Source organism: Thamnophis sirtalis, unplaced genomic scaffold (genome assembly GCF_051295495.1).
Source record: "Thamnophis sirtalis isolate CommonGarterSnake01/CBP01778 unplaced genomic scaffold, rThaSir2_p1.2 scaffold_14, whole genome shotgun sequence".
In the NCBI taxonomy this organism is placed as follows: domain Eukaryota; kingdom Metazoa; phylum Chordata; class Lepidosauria; order Squamata; family Natricidae; genus Thamnophis; species Thamnophis sirtalis.
The window spans coordinates 12,875,710-12,894,465 of record NW_028261394.1 but is presented as its reverse complement, the minus strand read 5'-3'; the positions used below and the strand labels follow the sequence as shown (position 1 = coordinate 12,894,465).

General features: G+C 47.0%; 1 protein-coding gene across 1 annotated transcript in view; it reads right to left on the bottom strand.

The window, feature by feature from the left end:
- Positions 1 to 17,219: 17,219 nt before the first annotated feature.
- SBK1 (SH3 domain binding kinase 1) overlaps positions 17,220 to 18,756 on the bottom strand; it is a 41,949-nt gene continuing 40,412 nt past the window's right edge. Inside the window, exon 4 of the mRNA XM_087728489.1 lies at positions 17,220 to 18,176. Within this exon, the coding sequence (XP_087584615.1) occupies positions 17,388 to 18,176 (789 nt within the window). The 3' untranslated portion in view covers positions 17,220 to 17,387. The remainder of the gene's footprint in view (positions 18,177 to 18,756) is intronic.

Here is an 18,756-nt window from a genome sequence, read left to right as displayed (position 1 = left end):
TTCTTTCCTAATTACCCAATGAAGAGGTGCTGACACCCACTGAATAAAACTGGACTCAAAATCGGCTTCCCATTCACACACCCCACGAACGTCAATGTTGATTTACAGCTTGTAATCAATTTACCCTTAAACACTTCCTGATTGATTTGGGTCCCCTTATGCATCTTTTTTAGATGGATGGACAGATGCTTTGAGAGAGATGGAGGCACGTCACGAGAAGAGTCCTCCACTCCTCAGCTCGCAATAGAATCCCTTATGCCACCCGGCTCGAAATTTTGGCCTCGGACAACCTTGAACTACACCGCCTTCGGTCTGACCTAAGCGTAATAGACAAAATTGTCTGCTGCAACATCCTGCCTGTCAATGACTACTTCAGTTTCAAGCGCTATAATACACGGGCAAACGATCGATACAAACTCAAGGTAAAAAAAAACTCGATTGCAGAAAATACGACTTCAGCTACAGAGTGGTCAATGCCTGGGAATGCTCTACCTGACTCTGTTGTTACATCCTCAAACCCCCCCCCCCCACAGCTTCAACCTTAAACTGTCTACCATGGACGTCGCCCCATTAATAAGAGGTCTGTGTAAGGGGGGGCGTGCATAAGCGCATGAGCAATTCTACTATCCCTGTCCTGCTGTCCCCATTGATTTGTACTCATTTCTTATATGGATACCTGCTTATGCTTATGTGTTTATATGTTATATTCACACCAGTGGTGGGTTTCAAATTTTTTTAGAACCTCTTCTGTAGGTAAGGCCTGCTTTGTGGGAGTGGCTTGCCGGCCATGTAACCGGGTGGGAGTGGCTTGCTGGCCATGTAACCGAGTGGGAGTGGCTTGCTGGCCATGTAACTGGGTGGGAGTGGCTTGCCGGCCATGTAACCGGGTGGGAGTGGCTTGCCAGCCATGTGACTGGGTGGGAGTGGCTTGTCAGCCATGTGACTGGGTGGGAGTGGCTTGCCAGCCATGTGACTGGGTGGGCATGGCCAACTTGTAAAATGTGGTGAAACTCATTTAACAACGCTCTTGCTTAGCAACCAAAATGTTGACTCAGAAACTCTGGCATCTGAAGACGCAAGTCTTAAAGCTGTCCAGTTACAAGACCCTTGCACCCCCTAACCTTTTAGAAGAAAAAAAACCCAGGGGTGTTCAAACTTGACAGCTTTAAGACTTGTGGACTTCAACTCCCAGAATTCCTCTTCTCGCTCTTCATCTTGATGATGTGTGGACGGGCGGGGGGAGGGAGCTGGAACCAGTTCTAAATGGCACTGTAGGTTTGTGGAACCTCTTCTATAGAAGAGGTTAGAACTGGCAGGAACCCATCCCTGATTCATACTTATATGTGTGTTCTCATACATTCTTGACAAAGCAAAAGAAATAAATAAAATGCCATTGGCATCCCTGGCTTGGGTAGTGAAATGACTTAAGCTGATAAGGTGCTCTCAACACATGCCCAGAGGTACCTTTGTCTGGGGGGGAAGGGAGTTGGCATCTTTGAGTTTTCTTTTGGCTTTGGGCTTCTGGCTTGCAGACGGTCCCCAGTTTCATCCTCCTATTTGGAGAAGGGCATTTCAGCTTCCCAGGAAAAGCTGGAGATCCCAGCAAGCCCCTGCAGCTGCTGTTGCCATGGCAACTGACAGAGGCATGCAGGACCGCCGGAGAGCATCATTCCAGCAAGTGGTGGACAAGGCTGAAGAGTGGGGGGAGGTTTATGGGATTTTATGGGATGGAGACAAAGCAAGGAGTGACTGCATCTCCTATTCCCATTGTAAGGCAACAGGCTTTTCCTGACTCCTCCTGCTCTCCAAAGTGGGTGTGTGAGATTTTTTTGTCAGTATTTTGTTGGTTCTCCGAATTACTCAAAATTTCTGTTATCGGTTCTCCAGAACTGGTCAGAACCTGCTGAATACCACCTCTGCCCCAATCTCCATCTCTCTCTCTCTCTCTCTCTCTCCCTCCCTCCCTCCCTCTCCTCTCTCTCCCTCCCTCCCTCCCTCCCTCTCCCTCCCTCCCTCCCTCCCTCCCTCTCTCTCTCTCTCTCTCTCTCTCTCTCGGTGTTTTTCAGTGACATGCATCCAGAAAGGGGATGCAAATTGGACAGTGGTGCTGTGTAAATTGCGCAGGGTGTGCAAATTCCTCACTGCTCTCCCTCTCAATCAAGCAAACAGTTGTGTCTGAAATCCCGCACATACCAACCCTCTTTACACCTAAGTACTTTGCACACCTGACAAGTTGTGGGTCCTTCTGCATGGAGACAAAAGTCTCCTTTTCCCCGCTCAGTTCTCCGTCTGAAGATGAATTAGTTTGTCACTTGCAGGAGTTTTAAGAAACAACAGTTAATCTAATGCAGGGACAAGCATTCTGTCCGCCTACCTAGCTTCCTTAGTCTTGTCTGGCTTCCTTTTTAAAAAATATTTTTAGAGCCTTTTAATGAACAAAATGCATAGCAAGCAGGCGTGTTGCAAGGCATCTCTGTCTCTAAGGAGTCCTTCGGAATACGTGAATCTGATAGGCTTGCGTTCATTCCCTTCCTTGGCATCTGCCCAACTCTCTGACTTAAGTCTCTTTAATTAAAAAAAGGAAACGGAAAGAAGGCAAGCTGTAAAGACAAATAGAAGTCTTCACTGCCTTCCTTGCTCCTCTACCATGCTCCCCAGGAATTTTGGCAAAATGAAATTCAATATATTACAGGAGGCATTACTGTTGTGGGCAGGAAGTGGTGAGGACAGCAGAATAGATTATTGGATGTTCACTTCCTTCTAGCCACATAGCATATAAGCAATGCTGTTGTGGCCCAGCAGGTGCCGTTGGAGCTGCCACCAGACTCCAACAGCGAGGGGCCTTCTGAGTCAGCTCTGGAGGATGTGGAGGACCCTGGACCAGGGTTCCGACTCTGAACAGGGTGCAGAGAGGCTAGTTGGCCACCAGGAGGCACATGAGCCTTGGACCAGTGGGGAGGAGACAAGGGAGAGTGAGCTGGAGGCCAGTAGTGAGTTGTTCCTGGATGCACGCCATCGAAGAGCTACTAGGCATCAGGAACAATTACGCAATTACAGGAGGTGATTGTACTCAGCTGGTGGTCATTAGGCTCCTCTCCAGACTATAAAAAGCTACTGGTGCACACACCCTTCTTTGCAGAAGTCAACACAGGATTGAACGTTGGAGGACATTACTGTGACCTTGGCAGGCTGGATTGCTGCCAAGCCTTATCTGTGTTTATTGCTGCCTGAGTTTGTCTGAGTTGCTGCCAAGGTCCTTATCTGTTTGTTCTGCTTGGCTTTCAGCCACCAAGGTCTTGGTGACTTGCTATTAAAGTACATTCCAGTTAAGCTTGTCTCGGCATTCGTTACTGGATGAAGGAGGGGGTCAGAACAGATGTTTATATCTTCAACATGGCTTGTGGCAGATATCTCAGATGTGTCCAATTCTCTGAATTCGCCATCGGCATCACCACAGTGGTATCATCACGGTTTCATCGAACCCAAATGGAACTTCCAGTTCAAGAACCGGCCACTTTCTGACACATTTCAGTGAATTTCAAAAGCGTTTTGCAGGTGCCCCTCATAAAATAACTGTTTAATCGATGGAAACCCCTTCCAGATGGAAAAGCAAGGACCTTAGACTGAAAACCAAATGTAGGCTAGTCCCCTCTGTTGCGTATTCTGTAGCCATCTAGGGTTGTGAACGTTGTACCTTAAAAAGACGGGAAGAAAATTGTTTCATTTGAGTGCTGGAGAAGGCTCCTGTGAATTCCTTGGACAGCAAAGGTGATCAGCAAACAAGTATTGGAGCACATAACCCCAGAGATGTCATCGGAAAGCAAACCCACCCAATTGCATTTTACTTATTTTGGCCATGGTGTGTGGTAGAATTCACTGGAGAAAGCAATTCTGTTTGGAAGGAGGGTTAGAGCTAAAAGGAAACCAGGCCACCAAAGAACATGGTGGCTGGACACCATCAAAGCTAACACAAGCCAGAGCACAGAACAACTTAAAGAAATAGTGTAAGATCCGAAATTGTAGAGGGACACAGTATTCTGACCGAGGCTTCCCAACAGTATGAAGCAGACTCCTGTTCCCGACAAAAACCCCTTTTATTCATTTACTGTGAATTCTGCTCATTCACATCCAGCAAAGTCTTTCAAGGGACCTTATCTGGCTTGGAGAGCTGCCAGGCCGATATCTACAGAACTTGGTCAGGAGTCTCGGAGAGTCACGAACCAATTAAGCGAACTAATTTTCTCCTGCAAACTCCACTCCCCTTTCGTTCCTCTTTTATTTCCTCTGGGAGGGGCCATTCATGGTCCACCTCTGGTCTTACTCCCAAGTTGACCCCTGCTCTTTAGCTGTTCCCTTCGTCTGGCAACTCTGTGCATGTGCACACTGGGAACAGGCTCCAGCTGTTCATCTGCCCCACTAATGTCTGACTCTGAAGGCAGCTGATAACTGTCAGACGGCTCTGGCCCCCTCTCTGCATCTGACACAGAGCCCTCATCAGAGCCTTCCCCAGACTCCAGGACTGGCCCAGGTTCCTCCCCAACCTCCTCATTATCCGAATCTGCTGCCAGCTCCACTGGCTGCTGGCCACTGGCAGGCCACAACACCCAGCCCATAGTATTGCCAAGAGATGGACATGACTGAATGGATAATATCTTCATCATCATCATCACTAGATGGAAAATTACCTTTTCATTAGATGGAATCATGGTCAATGCAGTGCAGTCCAAAAGTGGCAATTTTGTTTATCAGAAGACAAAAGCCATGAGGTTGGTCCATGGGTCACCTGATACCCCTGAAGAATGTGCTCTCTGCTTTGTCCTTTGTTTTCTGGACAGATGGACGAGGGAATAGCTTTCAACTACCACCCATTTCATGGCATTTTAACTCTGAGATTCTTCAGCCGTCTCCCCTCCTCCACCACCTTTATGCTGCCTAGAACTTCTTGTAACTCAAGGAGGTGTCCGTCCCCCCCGCCGCCGCAAACTCTGTTATAATCTTTTTACTCTCGGCTTATCGGGTTGAAAAGAAGAATGTTAGAAATAATGGAAGCTTTATTTGATCTGTGTTGTTTCCTACTGGATAAAAGATGTGTCTGTGCTTGTTTTTATGTTTGCAATTAACAATGATTGACAGTCCGTTCAATGTTCCATTAATTATTTATTGAACGGCCCTGGGGTTTGTTTAGATCTCTTGGGCGTACCAAGCCGTTTCTGGTTTGCAAACTCAAGTCTGCAGCCTCAACTATTCTGCGAATGCAGGTTAGGGAGCTCCAGTGGTGGGTTTCAATTTTTTTTTAGAACCTCTTCTGTAGGTGTGGCCTTTGTGGGAGTGGTTTGCTGGCCATGTGACCGGGTGGGAGTGACTTGCCAGCTATGTGACTGGGTGGGTGTGGCCAACTTGTAAAATGTGGTGAAACTCACTTAACAACGCTCTTGCTTAGCAACCAAAATGTTGGCTCAGAAACTCTGGCATTTGAAGCACACAAGTCTTAAAGCTGTCAAGTTACAAGACCCTCACACCCCTAACCATTTAGAAAAAAAAACCCAGGGGTGTTCAAACTTGGGAGCTTTAACACTTGTGGACTTCAACTCCCAGAATTCCTCCTCTCCCTCTTCATCTTGATGATGTGCGGATGGGTGGGGGGAGGGAGCTGGAACCAGTTCTAAATGGCACTGTAGATTTGTAGAACCTCTTCTACAGAACTGGCAGGAACCCACCCATGGGGAGCTCATTCAATAAAACATGACTTGATCTGGTTTATTGCATCAATAAGGTAAAGGGACATGGTGAACTCAGTGGCTAAGACCCTGAACTTGTCAATCAGAAAGGTCAGCAGTTCAGCGATTCGAATTCCTAGCACCATGTAACGGAGTGAGCTCCCGTTACTTGTCCCAGCTTCTGCCAACCTAGCAGTTTGAAAGTACGTAAAAAATGCAAGTAGAAAAATAGGAGCCACCTTTGGTGGGAAGGTAACAGCGTTCCATGTGCCTTTGGTGTTGAGTCATACCGGCCACATGACCACAGAGACGTCTTCGGATAGCGCTGGCTCTTCGGCTTTGAAATGGAGATGAGCACCGCCTCCTAGAGTCAGGAACGACTAGCACATATGTGCAAGGGGAACCTTTACTTCTACTTTATTGCATCAATCTCCGTAATAATGAGTCATGTTTTTAGAGCAGGAAAAAGAAAAGAGATTTGGAAGGAAATTCTTCTCCCCACCCCCCATTTAAGTCCAACTTTGGAACTAAACCTGGAAATAGGAAACAAATCCCTCAATTGATGTCCACCCCATCTTCCTAAATTGTAGTAGTAAGACCGGTGAAGGAATCGTAACATGCACAGATACTTCGACAGAGTTGCAATATTGTCCCCTTGGTTTTTTATTTTATTTTATAGCAATTGTCTGCAATAGAGTTAAATAACATTTAAAAACCTCCTTTGCACGAGTCAAGAGAATTCCAGAATATTTACAAACATAGGATCTTGTCCATGTATGGTGATGACTGCTTGCTTGTCTATTGGACTTGCTCCATTTTTATTTCTCTCTCTCTCTCTCTCTCTCCTCTCAAGGAAGAAGTGGAAGAAGTTGGCCCCACCAGGGACCCCGGGGCCCTCCTTGCTAAGGCCTTGCCACCTTCCTCCTCTCCTTGCAGGAGTTTAATACAAGAACGGTGCAAGCTACATCCAACTGCTTCACAATGCTAAGTCACAAACACAACGGAACGGCAGTGAAGGTTCCCCAAAGACCTTGATTGTCCAAGTAGTGTTAGAAGGATCAGGAGAAGGTTCAGCTCTGATGGTCAATCCCACCACCAGCAAACCAACCCAGGTGAGTGGTGAGATTATTTTGCAACCCTGGCAAAAGAAGGAGCACTCTTTTAAGTAAGGCTGATCTTCAACATCTCACTATAGTTTCTCAGCCCTAGTTGATCTCATAAACAGGATCTGGTTATAGCAATAGCAGTTAGACTTATATACCGCTTCATAGGGCTTTCAGCCCTCTCTAAGCGGTTTACAGAGTCAGCATATTGCCCCCAACAACAATCCGGGACCTCATTTTACCCACCTCGGAAGGATGGAAGGCTGAGTCAACCCTGAGCCCGTGAGATTTGAACAGCCGAACTGCAGTCAGCTGAAGTAGCATGCAGTGCTGCATTTAACCACTGCATCACCTCGGTTATCACATGGATGGGAGATCTCTTGGAAATTCTGGGGGTGTAGGCTAGACTGGGAAACTTGGGGAGGATATGGGAAGGGGGATTTTGGAATGAGGCAATGCCAAACCATGGTTGTATAGTTGCCACCAAGTCAACTTGATTCATTGGTGGGTTCCAAATCCCGGTGCAACCGGTATGATGCAACGGGGCCAGACATCCACCACATGCATGCGCCAAGTGTGCACATGCATACTTACGGCTTGCGACACTCTAGCTGCTTGGTGGAGCGTTGCACGGGTGCCGTACGCTCTGTGCACGTAAGCTCCAATCGGCTCAAATACAGGTAAGGAGGGCAGACGGGTGGGCACTCCAGAGCACCATACCAGAACGGTACCTGGTACTCCCAGCAGGCACCGGTATGCCCATACCGGGACGTGCCGGTCGTATCCCACTACTGACTTGATTGAATCCATGACGCCACCAAGAGAAAAAGTTGATTCTAACAACATTTGGTGGAGAAGAAAGGCACATAAAACAGGCCCACATGGTAAACATAACATGGAAATGCAAGATTTGCACTTTGATGCTGAATCCTTAGCCTTCCTACCTACTCACTGTATCCGTCGGTGCTGCTCGATTCTGAAGGATTTTGCATTTTTTAGAACCCAAATTACAGCTTCTAGATGGGGCATGCTTTGGAAGCCAACCCATTTTCTCATGGCTTCTGAGTGACGTGCCCAGTCCCGAAAATAGCAGGGCTGGGATTTTTTTAAAAAAAACAACCACCAAGATTAACTTTGTGATTAAATGAGTTCAGTGCAATGGATAAGGTTTCTCTCTTGTGTCCTTAATCCGTTTTGTCCTTCCATCCAATCGAAAAGGATTGTCGGTGGCAGTTTTTAGAGGGGCTGCAGGATGTCCAGGCAGCTATCCCAACTTGAGATAAAACAGAAAGGAAGAAAAGGAAGGCTTCATTTGAGACATTATAGCTTCCTATCTGTTTTTATCCGATAAGAACTACGATGAAAACATTGCCTAGATTCAAGCTTTGCACCAATCCATAAATAGCACTAGCAATAGATTTGTATACCGCTTTGTAGTGCTTGACAACCCTCTCTAAGCGGTTTACAGAGTCAGCCTTATGCCCCCAACAATCCGGGTCCTCGTTTTACCCACCTCGGAAAGACGGAAGGCTGAGTCCACCTTGAGCCGGTCAGGATTGAACTGCTGGCAGTCGGCAGAATTAGCCTGCAATACTGCATTCCAACCACTGCGCCACCATGGCTTAAATCACCCTCTTACACCATGCTAAACCAAAATCAAACAAACTGTGTGATCTCCTTAGGGCTGTATGGTTTGGCATAAGCGTAGCCCCTAAGCCAGTTTTTCTCCATATGAGCAATTTAGAAGACTGTCACCATCCTGTTTCCAAAACTGGTCGTTGAACTGTAACAGGAGGTAGAAGAACAATTAATCTTCTAGCAAAATTAACCAACATGAAATAGTTAGTCACTAGCTCCCTGTGTTCTGATCCAGATTTTGAAGTTCACCTTCAGCATATCGTAAATAGGTTTCGTGTCACTTCACCCAAGGCCATTTCATCCACGGAAGGGTGGTACATCCTTCCTTAAATTTTATCTCACTGGAGTTCCTAATATTTCTGGATCATTAAGAGATTCATGGGAAGACAATACACTTTCCCCAAAGTTGGCAAATTGTCTTCTGTTCTGACCCAGGCTTCCTTAGAAAGCAAGAAGCAAAGTCTTGGCCCCGACAAAATCTCTTTTATTTACACGACTGTGAATTCCTTTCATTCACTGTCGGCAAGGCTTAGCAAACAGTCTTTCAGAGGAATATTTATCCACATGAACCTTATCTCGTTTGGAGAGCTGCCAAATAACTAGTCTCCAAATGCAGGGCGAGGCAAAACTTGGCACAGAGTCTCTTATAGTCATAAACAGAACTGTCCACTCTTGAAACAACCGAAGGAATGAATTGTTTCCTACAAAAGCCCACTCCCCATTTGCTCCTCTTTTGTTTCCTATGGGAGGGGCCGATCACCTCCAAGGTGTGGCTTTACTCCCAGGTTGACCCTGCTTTCTCAGTTGTTCTTGTCTTCTGGTAGCTCTGCGCATGCGCACACTGGGAACAGGCTCCAGCTGTTCCTCTGCCTCGCTGCTGTCTAGCTCCCTCTCTGCCTCCGATGCAGAGCCCTTGTCTGAGCTTTCCTCAGCTCCCAGGACTGGCCCATGTTCCTCCCCAACCTCCTCACACTCCGACTCTGCTGGCTGCCAGCGGGCCACAACATCTAAAATTTTCCCCAATGTTAAATCTCCTGAGAGGATCATGTTGAATCATCTTGAGATGGACACACTTTCTAATTCAGGATGTTTCAAGAATTCAGGTCCTCCATTTTGTTCATGTCTTAACACTTAACATGACATCAGCCAGTTGTGGTTTATTTGAAAAACTGAAGAAATGAAGAAGCTTCTTGGATGAGAAGCGAAACATTTTCAAGGAAAAAAACCCAGAGAGTCTAGTTGCCTTTTTATAAAAGCACTTTTGGGATGACCATGTTCTAGATCATTGAGAATCTCCATAGACCGTGGTTTAAACAAACTATGGATAATGATGATACCTGAATTCAGCCAGTGGCTGGCTTCACACAATGCACTAAGCCAAGTTTGTTGGCTTGAGCTCAACATGATGTAACACTGTAGTTTATGAACCTCATTTTGTGGCCTAACATTTGAGGGAACCAGCTGTTGTGTCTTCTTCACAAGCTAAGCTTACAAGAAATGCAATGTATGAATCCAACCAGCGTTATACCTCGGATTGTCTTACCTATGATGTTCATCAACTAAATATTATTTCTGCCAAGGATCTTCATTTTGAGGGGGAAATATTTTTTCCCATCAGAATTGTTTTGCTGCAATCAGAACTTTGGAGAAACTTCACCAGCTCAGTTCTACAACAGGAAATTACCACATTTTGATTTTTTTTTTAAATCTTATTTTCCATAACGTACCCTTTTTTCTTTTCTTTTTTTTTTCTTTTTAAAAAGTATCTGTTACCATTTTTGTCATGTTTATTATGGTTTTGTTTTTTTATAAAAAAAAAAGCATTCCTCTATTTCAACAGTGACAGAAACTGAGGTAACATATTTTTAACACAGGAAAAATAATAATAATAATAATAATAATAATCCCAAATAGCTTCCTTAGATGGTGGAGAAATTTCCGAAAACTGACGAGAGAATGGTAAATAAGGATGAGGATGACGTAAAAACACCTCAGACTTAACACGCACACCGTTTTGTTGTTCCATCTCTACCATGTTCCCCTCAGCAGCCCCTCAGCCCAGATACGGAAAAAAATGAAACCCGAAGAAGGTTTATATATTGTACTGAATCCTTATCTACATTATTGCACAAAAGATCAAGGATGATTTGGTGCCTAAGGCATAAAGGAGACACTGCTGCTAATATCTAAATTCTGTGCCTATTTCTAAAAAATAAAAGTCCTAGCATCCGGCGCCCTCCCCCGAGACGCTTGTGAAAGAATGGGGCAGCACGAAGAGAGCAGGAAAAGGAACGGGGGGGAGAAAAGGCGCGTCATGGAACCCAGCCCACTCCCAAAGAGACTCTGATGTGGCTTGTTGTGAGACACAAAAACTGACAAGCAAGGAGGGACAGTGAAGGAACTCGACGGCTTTAGGTCCCACACCAAAACTGGTGGAGATATCTGGCGTGGCTTAAAATTGAGAGCTTGCCTGGAGGGCAACTAGAAAAGGCAATCAGGTGGTCCCTGGTTACTCAGCATCCCCCTTCAGACCTCATCAGTATCACCCACCCAAAAGGATGATCGTAGGAGGTTGTCTTGTGCTGCCGAGCATCTGGATTTAAGAGACCGTTGGGATTGATGGGTCTTAGGGTGAGAGGGCAGAGGTGGGAGGTGCATGCTGCCGCGGGCAACTGCACAGAAAACACACCCTTGCTGTTCACACCCACACACGCACATACACACGGGCAACTCGCACACACGCACGAACCTGGTTCAAAACCAGCTGTCGGGTGGGGTGCCCCTCCTCGGTTTAGAAGGAGTCGATGGAGGGCAGCCATTTTGTGTGTGTGTCTTTTTTCTTCTTCTTCATTTTGTAAACTGTTGTTGCTTCAGAAAAAATAGCATTATAGCCCTTTGTGTTCAGGAGATGGAGCCTTGGCAAGGTCTGAAATGCAATCCTACCCACAGCTGGCCCTCAGCCCCATTGAGAGGAGAGGGGTGGAAATGCTAGCTGTGGACCCAAGGGTTGGGCTTCTCTGTCCCTTCTCCCACTGTTTGAACGTGGGGAGAGGAGTGGACAACCGAGACCATGTTTAACAAAGAAGTGATGCCTCCATGTCAACATTCCTCTAGAGTTTCCCTAGGGGACAGCTGCTCATGATTCTTAAGGGAAGAGCCTGTGCACAGGTCATTTAGTTAGATCAATGGCAAAGGGAGGTCAGGATTGGTCAAAAGCCCTTGGTGAAAGAAGTTGACAGGAGCCCCATTGTAGGAAGGTAGTCTACATCCCAATCATCTGAGCCCAAGGTCAACCTTCATCCCAATCATCTGAGCCCAAGGTCAACCTTCATCCCAATCATCTGAGCCCAAGGTCAACCTTCATCCCAATCATCTGAGCCCAAGATCAACCTTCATCCCAATCATCCGAGCCCAAGGTCAACCTAACCTTATGCCCTGCAGGTGGGTTGTTCAGCTGCCACTCACCATAGACTTCAATACAGGAGCTTGACATCTGAATAACAGAGTTGGAAGGAACCTTGGAGGTCTTCTAATCCAACCCCCTGCTCAAGCAGGAAATCCTATACCATTTCAGACAAACGATTGTCCTTTTTTTTTTTTTCAAAACCTCCAGTGTTAGACCTTCCACAACTTCTGGAGGCAAGCCGTTCCACTGATTAATTGTTCTGTTGGGAAATTTCTCCTTAGTTCTATGTTGGCTGGCTGGGGAATTGTGGGAGTTGAAGTCCACAAGTCTTAAAGTTGCCAAGGATGGACACTCTTACTTTAATGGGAGTTGGTCCAAAACATCTTGGAAGCCAGAGGAAGAAGCAGTTGAATTGCCAAGTTGGGTTACCAAGCTGAGTCCTCACATCATAACCACACATATCCCTTTGGACTTTTCCTTTTGAAAGAACGATCTTGGCTGATTATTTTTTCCCATCACTTGGTTACTGGTTCCTAGCATTGTCATGGCCACAGAGTTGCCAAGGAACCTTCTGCTACAGACAACACCTGCAGATTATTTACTGTACTAGCGATGGGTCCTTTGGGAAGACTGCAGTTCTGTTGTCCTTTTGATAGTTCCAGGTCCTCTTGAACCCCACTCCTCCATCTACTCTCCCCTCAAAAAAGCCAGGTTCCCTAGATCACCAAAGCATCAGCCCAGACTGAGGGGTAGCCCCAGGGGTGATAACTGGTAGCTTTAATGATCAGCTGGGAATGAACCAGTTCGCTCTGACAATCAGCTGGGAGCAAACCAGTAGCTTTAACGATCAAATGGGAGCAAACCAGTAGCTTCAACAATCATCTGGGAGCAAACCGGTAGCTTCAACAATCAGCTGGGAGTGAACTGGTAGCTTCAACAATCAGCTGAGAGCGAACAGGTAGCTTCAATGATCAGCTGGGAGCGAACCGGTAGCTTCAACAATCATCTGGGAGCAAACCGGTAGCTTCAACGATCAACTGGGAGCAAACCGGTAGCTTCAACGATCAGCTGGGAGCGAACCGGTAGCTTCAACGATCAGCTGGGAGCAAACCAGTTCGCTCCGATGATCAGGGTGGTCCGCCCACCTGCCCCTCCACTTTACTGACCTATATCCTCTCAGCTGATTCGTGCAGCAAAGCAGATTGCTGCCCCTCAGCTGTGTTACTCCCCAGAAGTAACGTGGAAGGTAAGTTTTGTTAAAACTGGTGACGTGCGTGAAGCACACGATCACCAAACCACTGAGTAGCCCTTGATGTCATTTGAGAGTCTCTGTTAAGCAGTGGGTATTTCCACGGGACTCTCTCCCGCAGACTCCCATTCTTATTCTTGGTGAATTTAAATTCCATCCAATCTTCTCCCAGAATGTTTAATAAGGTAGAAAACTGGAGACTGGGTGTTTGTTTGTTTTTTGTCTTTCAAACAGGTGCTTACAAGACATGCAGAGGAGGAGAACTGGGACAGCTGGCCTAGGATCTAAACAAAGGGAAATTAAATGGCTGAGATCATATAAAATGGCCAGGATTGCAAGATTACAGGGATCTCGCCCCGAGGGAGACTTATGTAATCATGAGTTACCTCGTTTGACATCTTGGCAGCTTTTCACAGTCTCATTTGAAAGTTAAGATAAAACAGGTTACCGATTCAGACTCTGTAGATAAATTCTTGTTGTGTTACTGAGCAAATTCTGGTGTGGAAACTACTCAGACGAAGAGGCAGTAACAATAGCAATAGCACTTAGGCTTATATACCACTTTACAGTGCTTTTACAGCCCTCTCTAAGTGGTTTACAGAGTCAGCCTCTTGTCCCCAACAATCTGGCTCCTCATTTTACCCACCTCGGAAGGAGGGAAGGCTGAGTCAACCGTGAGCCTGGTGAGAATCAAACTGCCAAATAGCAGTCAGCAGAAGCAGCCTGCAGTACTGCACTCTAACCACTGCGCCACCACGGCTCTAGGGAAGAATATGGGATTTCTTTTGACTTTAGTGATTTTAAACACAGCCACTATAGCAGCATGCCACTTTAAGATAGATCAACTGACTGGGGAATTCTGGGAGTTGAAGTCCAGCTATCTTAACGTGGCCAAGGTTTAGAAACGCTGCACCATAGATTCCCTTAGGAGCAAATTTGCAAGATCTTCCAAATTTCATACCCAAACATAAAAAGCGCCACCGAGAAACTCAACAGTTGGTTTTTTTTAAAACTGCTCCAAGCCTAACACTCAACTTTTGGGAAAGAGAAAACCCCCACAAAGAACATGTTCCTGAAAGACCCCACCATAAAAGGGAGGTAAAACATGTCACAGGCTTTGCTTTGGGGGAAATGCATGAAACCCCCCAAAAGATTATCGGCCAATTTCACCTTTTAAGAGAGACTGAGTTTATATTTACAGCTATTCTATCCATTAAGGACTCACTGGAGAAGAGCCTAATTCTGGGAACGATGGAGGGCAGAAGAAGAAGGGGACGGCAGAGAAGGAGGTGGCTGAATGGAGTCACCGAAGCAGTAGGCGTGAACTTCAATGGACTCCAGGGGATGGTAGAGGACAAGGAGGCCTGGAGGAACGTTGTCCATGGGGTCGTGATGGGTTGGACATGACTTCGCAACTAACAACAACCCATTAAGGGAAGATGGATCCAAATGCTTCTAAGTTAATTTGTGAACAAAAGTGGGATTCTCTGGTGGATTTTTTTTTAAAATACTAGAATGAGCCAAAATTCTCTCTTCCTAACACTAAAACAGACCAGCTTTAGACCAAAACTGGATATTTGTAACTGAATTGGACCCCTTCTCTGCTCATGAAGGATTTCAGCACCATTCAGAGTCCAAATTACCTTGGTTCTGAACATATAAGGATCTTCCTGGAGAAAAAGGGATTCTACGTTGTAATTACTTTTTACACTAAGGCTGATACTTGCATATACAGGAATGTGGCATTCATATTCAGAACTTTCCCTCACCTCAATTTGTGTGGAACAGCTCAACATTTGGCAGGCTGAAATTTGAAGGACATATTCGAACCCATTATTATTATAATCCTAAACAATAGCCTGCTTCAACTAACTTTTCCGAATCTTGGAGGCTTTCAAGATTTCAACTTCCAGAATTCCCCAGCCAACGTCATTGAGAATTCTGGACATTAATCCAGACATCTTTCTGGAGGAGAACATGATGCCACTGAATCCAAGGAGGGTTCTTCTGGAACTTCCTCGGGCTGCCCAACATCCATCAGCATTGGCCACAATGCCTGGACTGTTGGAGGTTGTAGCTCTGAAATATTTGCTGCGTGGCGATTTTTCTGTTCCTGCCCTTATGGATCCTTGGGAAACTACCCCTAGAAGAGGATATTTGTAACTCAGGAGTGAAGTGTGGAGTCTGAGCTTGGTTGTTTTCCTACAGATGTTTTATTACCCAAGTAGGTAATATCATGAGTGGTAGAAGGGAGTAGAGTTTGCTCTTTGTTTAGATACACGTGATTTGTCCTCTCAGTGTCAGTGAGAGTGTGCTTAGTAGTTCCTTGATTAGACTACTATTTACTATTGGATTGTTTATCTGAGTTGGTAGTTCCTAGTTCCTCCCAACAACCAAGTTGTAAACAACACCCCAAACAAGGAATTACCAATGCAGATGAACAATCAAACAGTAAATGATATCTTAATTAAGGAACTACCAAGAGCACTCTTGCCAACACTGATAGGGCAAAGCCACTAAGATACAAGCAGAGGGCAAACCCACTCTCTTCCAGCACTGATGATATTATTACCTAGTTGGGTCATGAGAGTTGTCTGCAAGAAAACAACCAGAGAGCACCAAGGACCCCACAATTGGGAAGCTTCCTCTCTGCTCTTCTTCCTAGCATACTATTCACACAGCCAGTACTGGGCCACTGAGATATTTGGATTCCAGCGTTGGATGGTGGAAATCAGCCTCTTCCATCCCTTGTGAGTCCTCCGGGGCAGCACCAATCCCATCCAAATGCCCTCCCCTTTTGCCCTTTGTGCCCGCAGACCTTGGTGCCCACCTGGTCTTCCCGTTTGACCCTAGGAACAAAGGGAAACATTTCTTTTCCTGAGCGGTGAATTGGCCACACAACACACAGCTACTGTTGACCTGACGAATGTAGAGACACACAGATGCACGTGTACACACCCATACACACACACACACACACACGAGACACAGAAAACATTTGCTACATCCGTGGCACCAAATGCTTTCCTGGCCACGCTGTGAAAGCTCATATCTTTCCAGCTCAGTGTTTTAAGCTTCCCCTGGATCAGCCTTTCTTCACCTTGGCAACTTTAAGACGGGTGGATTTCAACTCCCAGAATTCCCCAGCCAGGGAACTTCTGGGAATTGAAGAAGTCCACCCGTCTTACAGTTTCCAACATAAAGAGACACTGCCCAGGAACCTGTGTCCATCAGAAACCAAGCTGTCTTCCCTGCTGGGAAGAGGCATGGATGATGGAAGGACATGGTCTGCCTTAGTCAATGGACACTCTCCCACTCTTCAGAGGACCTCCAAGAGGCCACCTTGAATTTGGAATGAGGAGCTAGACAAGGGCCAACGACATGCCAAGGTCCACCTAGGTGAGTCATCAGCCTCTCATGGGGAGGATACCTCCAAGCCCCATTTCACAGGCTGTAAGTCACGGAAGTCTCTCTCTCGTTCTTCTGAACCACCCCCCGCCAAGAACTTCTGAGGGAGCAAGACTCTTACGAAATCCAGCTTCCTGTCCTCTCAGGGGGCTCTGACCGACACGAAGGTCGAGCCACTGCCCAAGTATATCCTCCAAGGACATCGGATGGGAACTCCCATGTTCCCCAACCAGCCAGAACAGCAGGGATGATGATGGCCATTGGAGGCCCATCCATCAAGAGGTCAGCAAGGCAATGCTCGTGGCTCTGCTTCGGCTCTTTGGCAGGGGAGGGGGGAGCCCTATTTTCCCAATCTGAAAGGCTACTGCCCTATTCTACCCCCTTCACCCCTTCCCTCTCCTCCCCTCCCCAAACTTTCCCCACCCCACCCACCCCAGCTATCCAACAGCCACTTCTGTCTGGATGAAATGGGTGTTACGAGCTCACCAATTGTTCCAGTTCCCCACACAATGACCACCCACCCACCCTCCCCAGTCCTTTTTCTGCATCCCCCTCCCCCCAATCCTGGTTTACACAACATGTCTATTTCTACTGTGGGCTTAACTGCCCAGCCACGAACCGTTCGCATCGTTCAAATCATTGGATAAATCATATTTTTCCCCCTTCCCCCCTTAGTTTTCTATTGTATTGTTTGCTTGTTGTTCGGAGGGATGAAAATCCTAGTCAATCAGAGAATCTTGTGTGTGTGTGTGTTTGTTTGTTTGTTTGTTTTTAAAAGAGTCCTTCTACACACTGCCTATCCCAGGGCAGAAGATGATACAGTGCTGATATCAGAATGCCGGCTTGGCGTATGTGCCACATTCTCCTCAGACGCAGATCTCGATGGCGGTTGCCAAAACCATCTGGCCTTTAGCCTTGTCTGCCCGGCTGTCAGTCCTGCTTCCTCCGCCAGGGGAAGGGAGGCCCGGCTCCGAAGCCACCAGCCGAGAGACGCTGCCCTCCGTCAGGATGGTCCTCTTAAGTGGGGTTGGGGTGCAGCCGCTGGGCGTCTCGTGGCGGTGCGGGCCAGCCGAGAGCTTGTCCCCGGTGTGCTTGCGGGAACGATAAGATGGCCGCCGGCGCATCTCGGACATCAGGTCGTACTTGATGAAGAGAAAAAGCTCCTTCACTGGGCAGCGTTTCTCCGGATCGAGGGCCAACAAGCGTTGAAACATCCGCAGTGCGTTGTCCGTGAAGCGGCGCCACTGAGATGGGACACCCGCCAGGCGCCCCTTTTGCCACCTCACAAACTCCTCAAAGAAAGAGTCCGAGGCCGTGGCCGCTTCCCAGGGGAAGTTGCCGGTCAGAACGCAAAAGATGAGCACCCCGAACGCCCAGACGTCGATGCTCGCGTCCACCGTGAAACCCTCCGCCCGGCCTGCCTGACACACTTCAGGCGCTGTGTAGGGGATGGTGCCACTGATGCGTTTCACCCGGCACCCCACCTTGCGCGTCATCCCGAAGTCAGCCAGCTTGACACGCCGGCAGTCGCGGTCAAACAGGAGGACGTTTTCCGGCTTGATGTCCCGGTGCACCAAGTTTTTGCTGTGCATGTAGTCCAGCGCCAGACCCAGCTGTTGCACGCAGCGCTTCACCATGTCCTCTGGCAGCCCCACCTGCAGGCAGACAAAGATGTCGAGAGTTGAGTTTACAAGCTGGAAGTGCCCAAACCCAGGAACATCTCACGCTATACTGTAATGGTATAGTTTAATAACAAGAAGGACCAGGGGAGACATGATAGCAGTCTTCCAATATCTCAGGGGCTGCCAGAAAGAAGAGGGAACCAAGCTATTCTCCAAAGCACCTGAGGGCAGGACAAGAAGCAGTGGGTGGAAATTAATCAAGGAGAGAAGCAACCAAGAACTAAGGAGAAATTTCCTGAAAGACAAAAAGGAAATGGAGTTGAAATGCAAGTGATGATGGTCTTGGCTCTTGGCGATTCAATGGACCAGATCTCTCCACATCTTCCGATCTTGCGCTACTTTCAATTCAAGTCATGAGGGCCATTGAGGGAAATGGCTGTGTCAGGGGTACATTACCGTATTTTTCGGACTATAAGATGCACTGGTGTATAAGACGCACCAAGATTTCAAGGAAATAAATAAGAAAAAATGTTTTTGTCCTCCTTGGCCCCCAGGAGCACTCTGCAGGCTTCAGTAGGGCTGGGGAAGTAAAAAATGGGGGCATTTTTGTCTT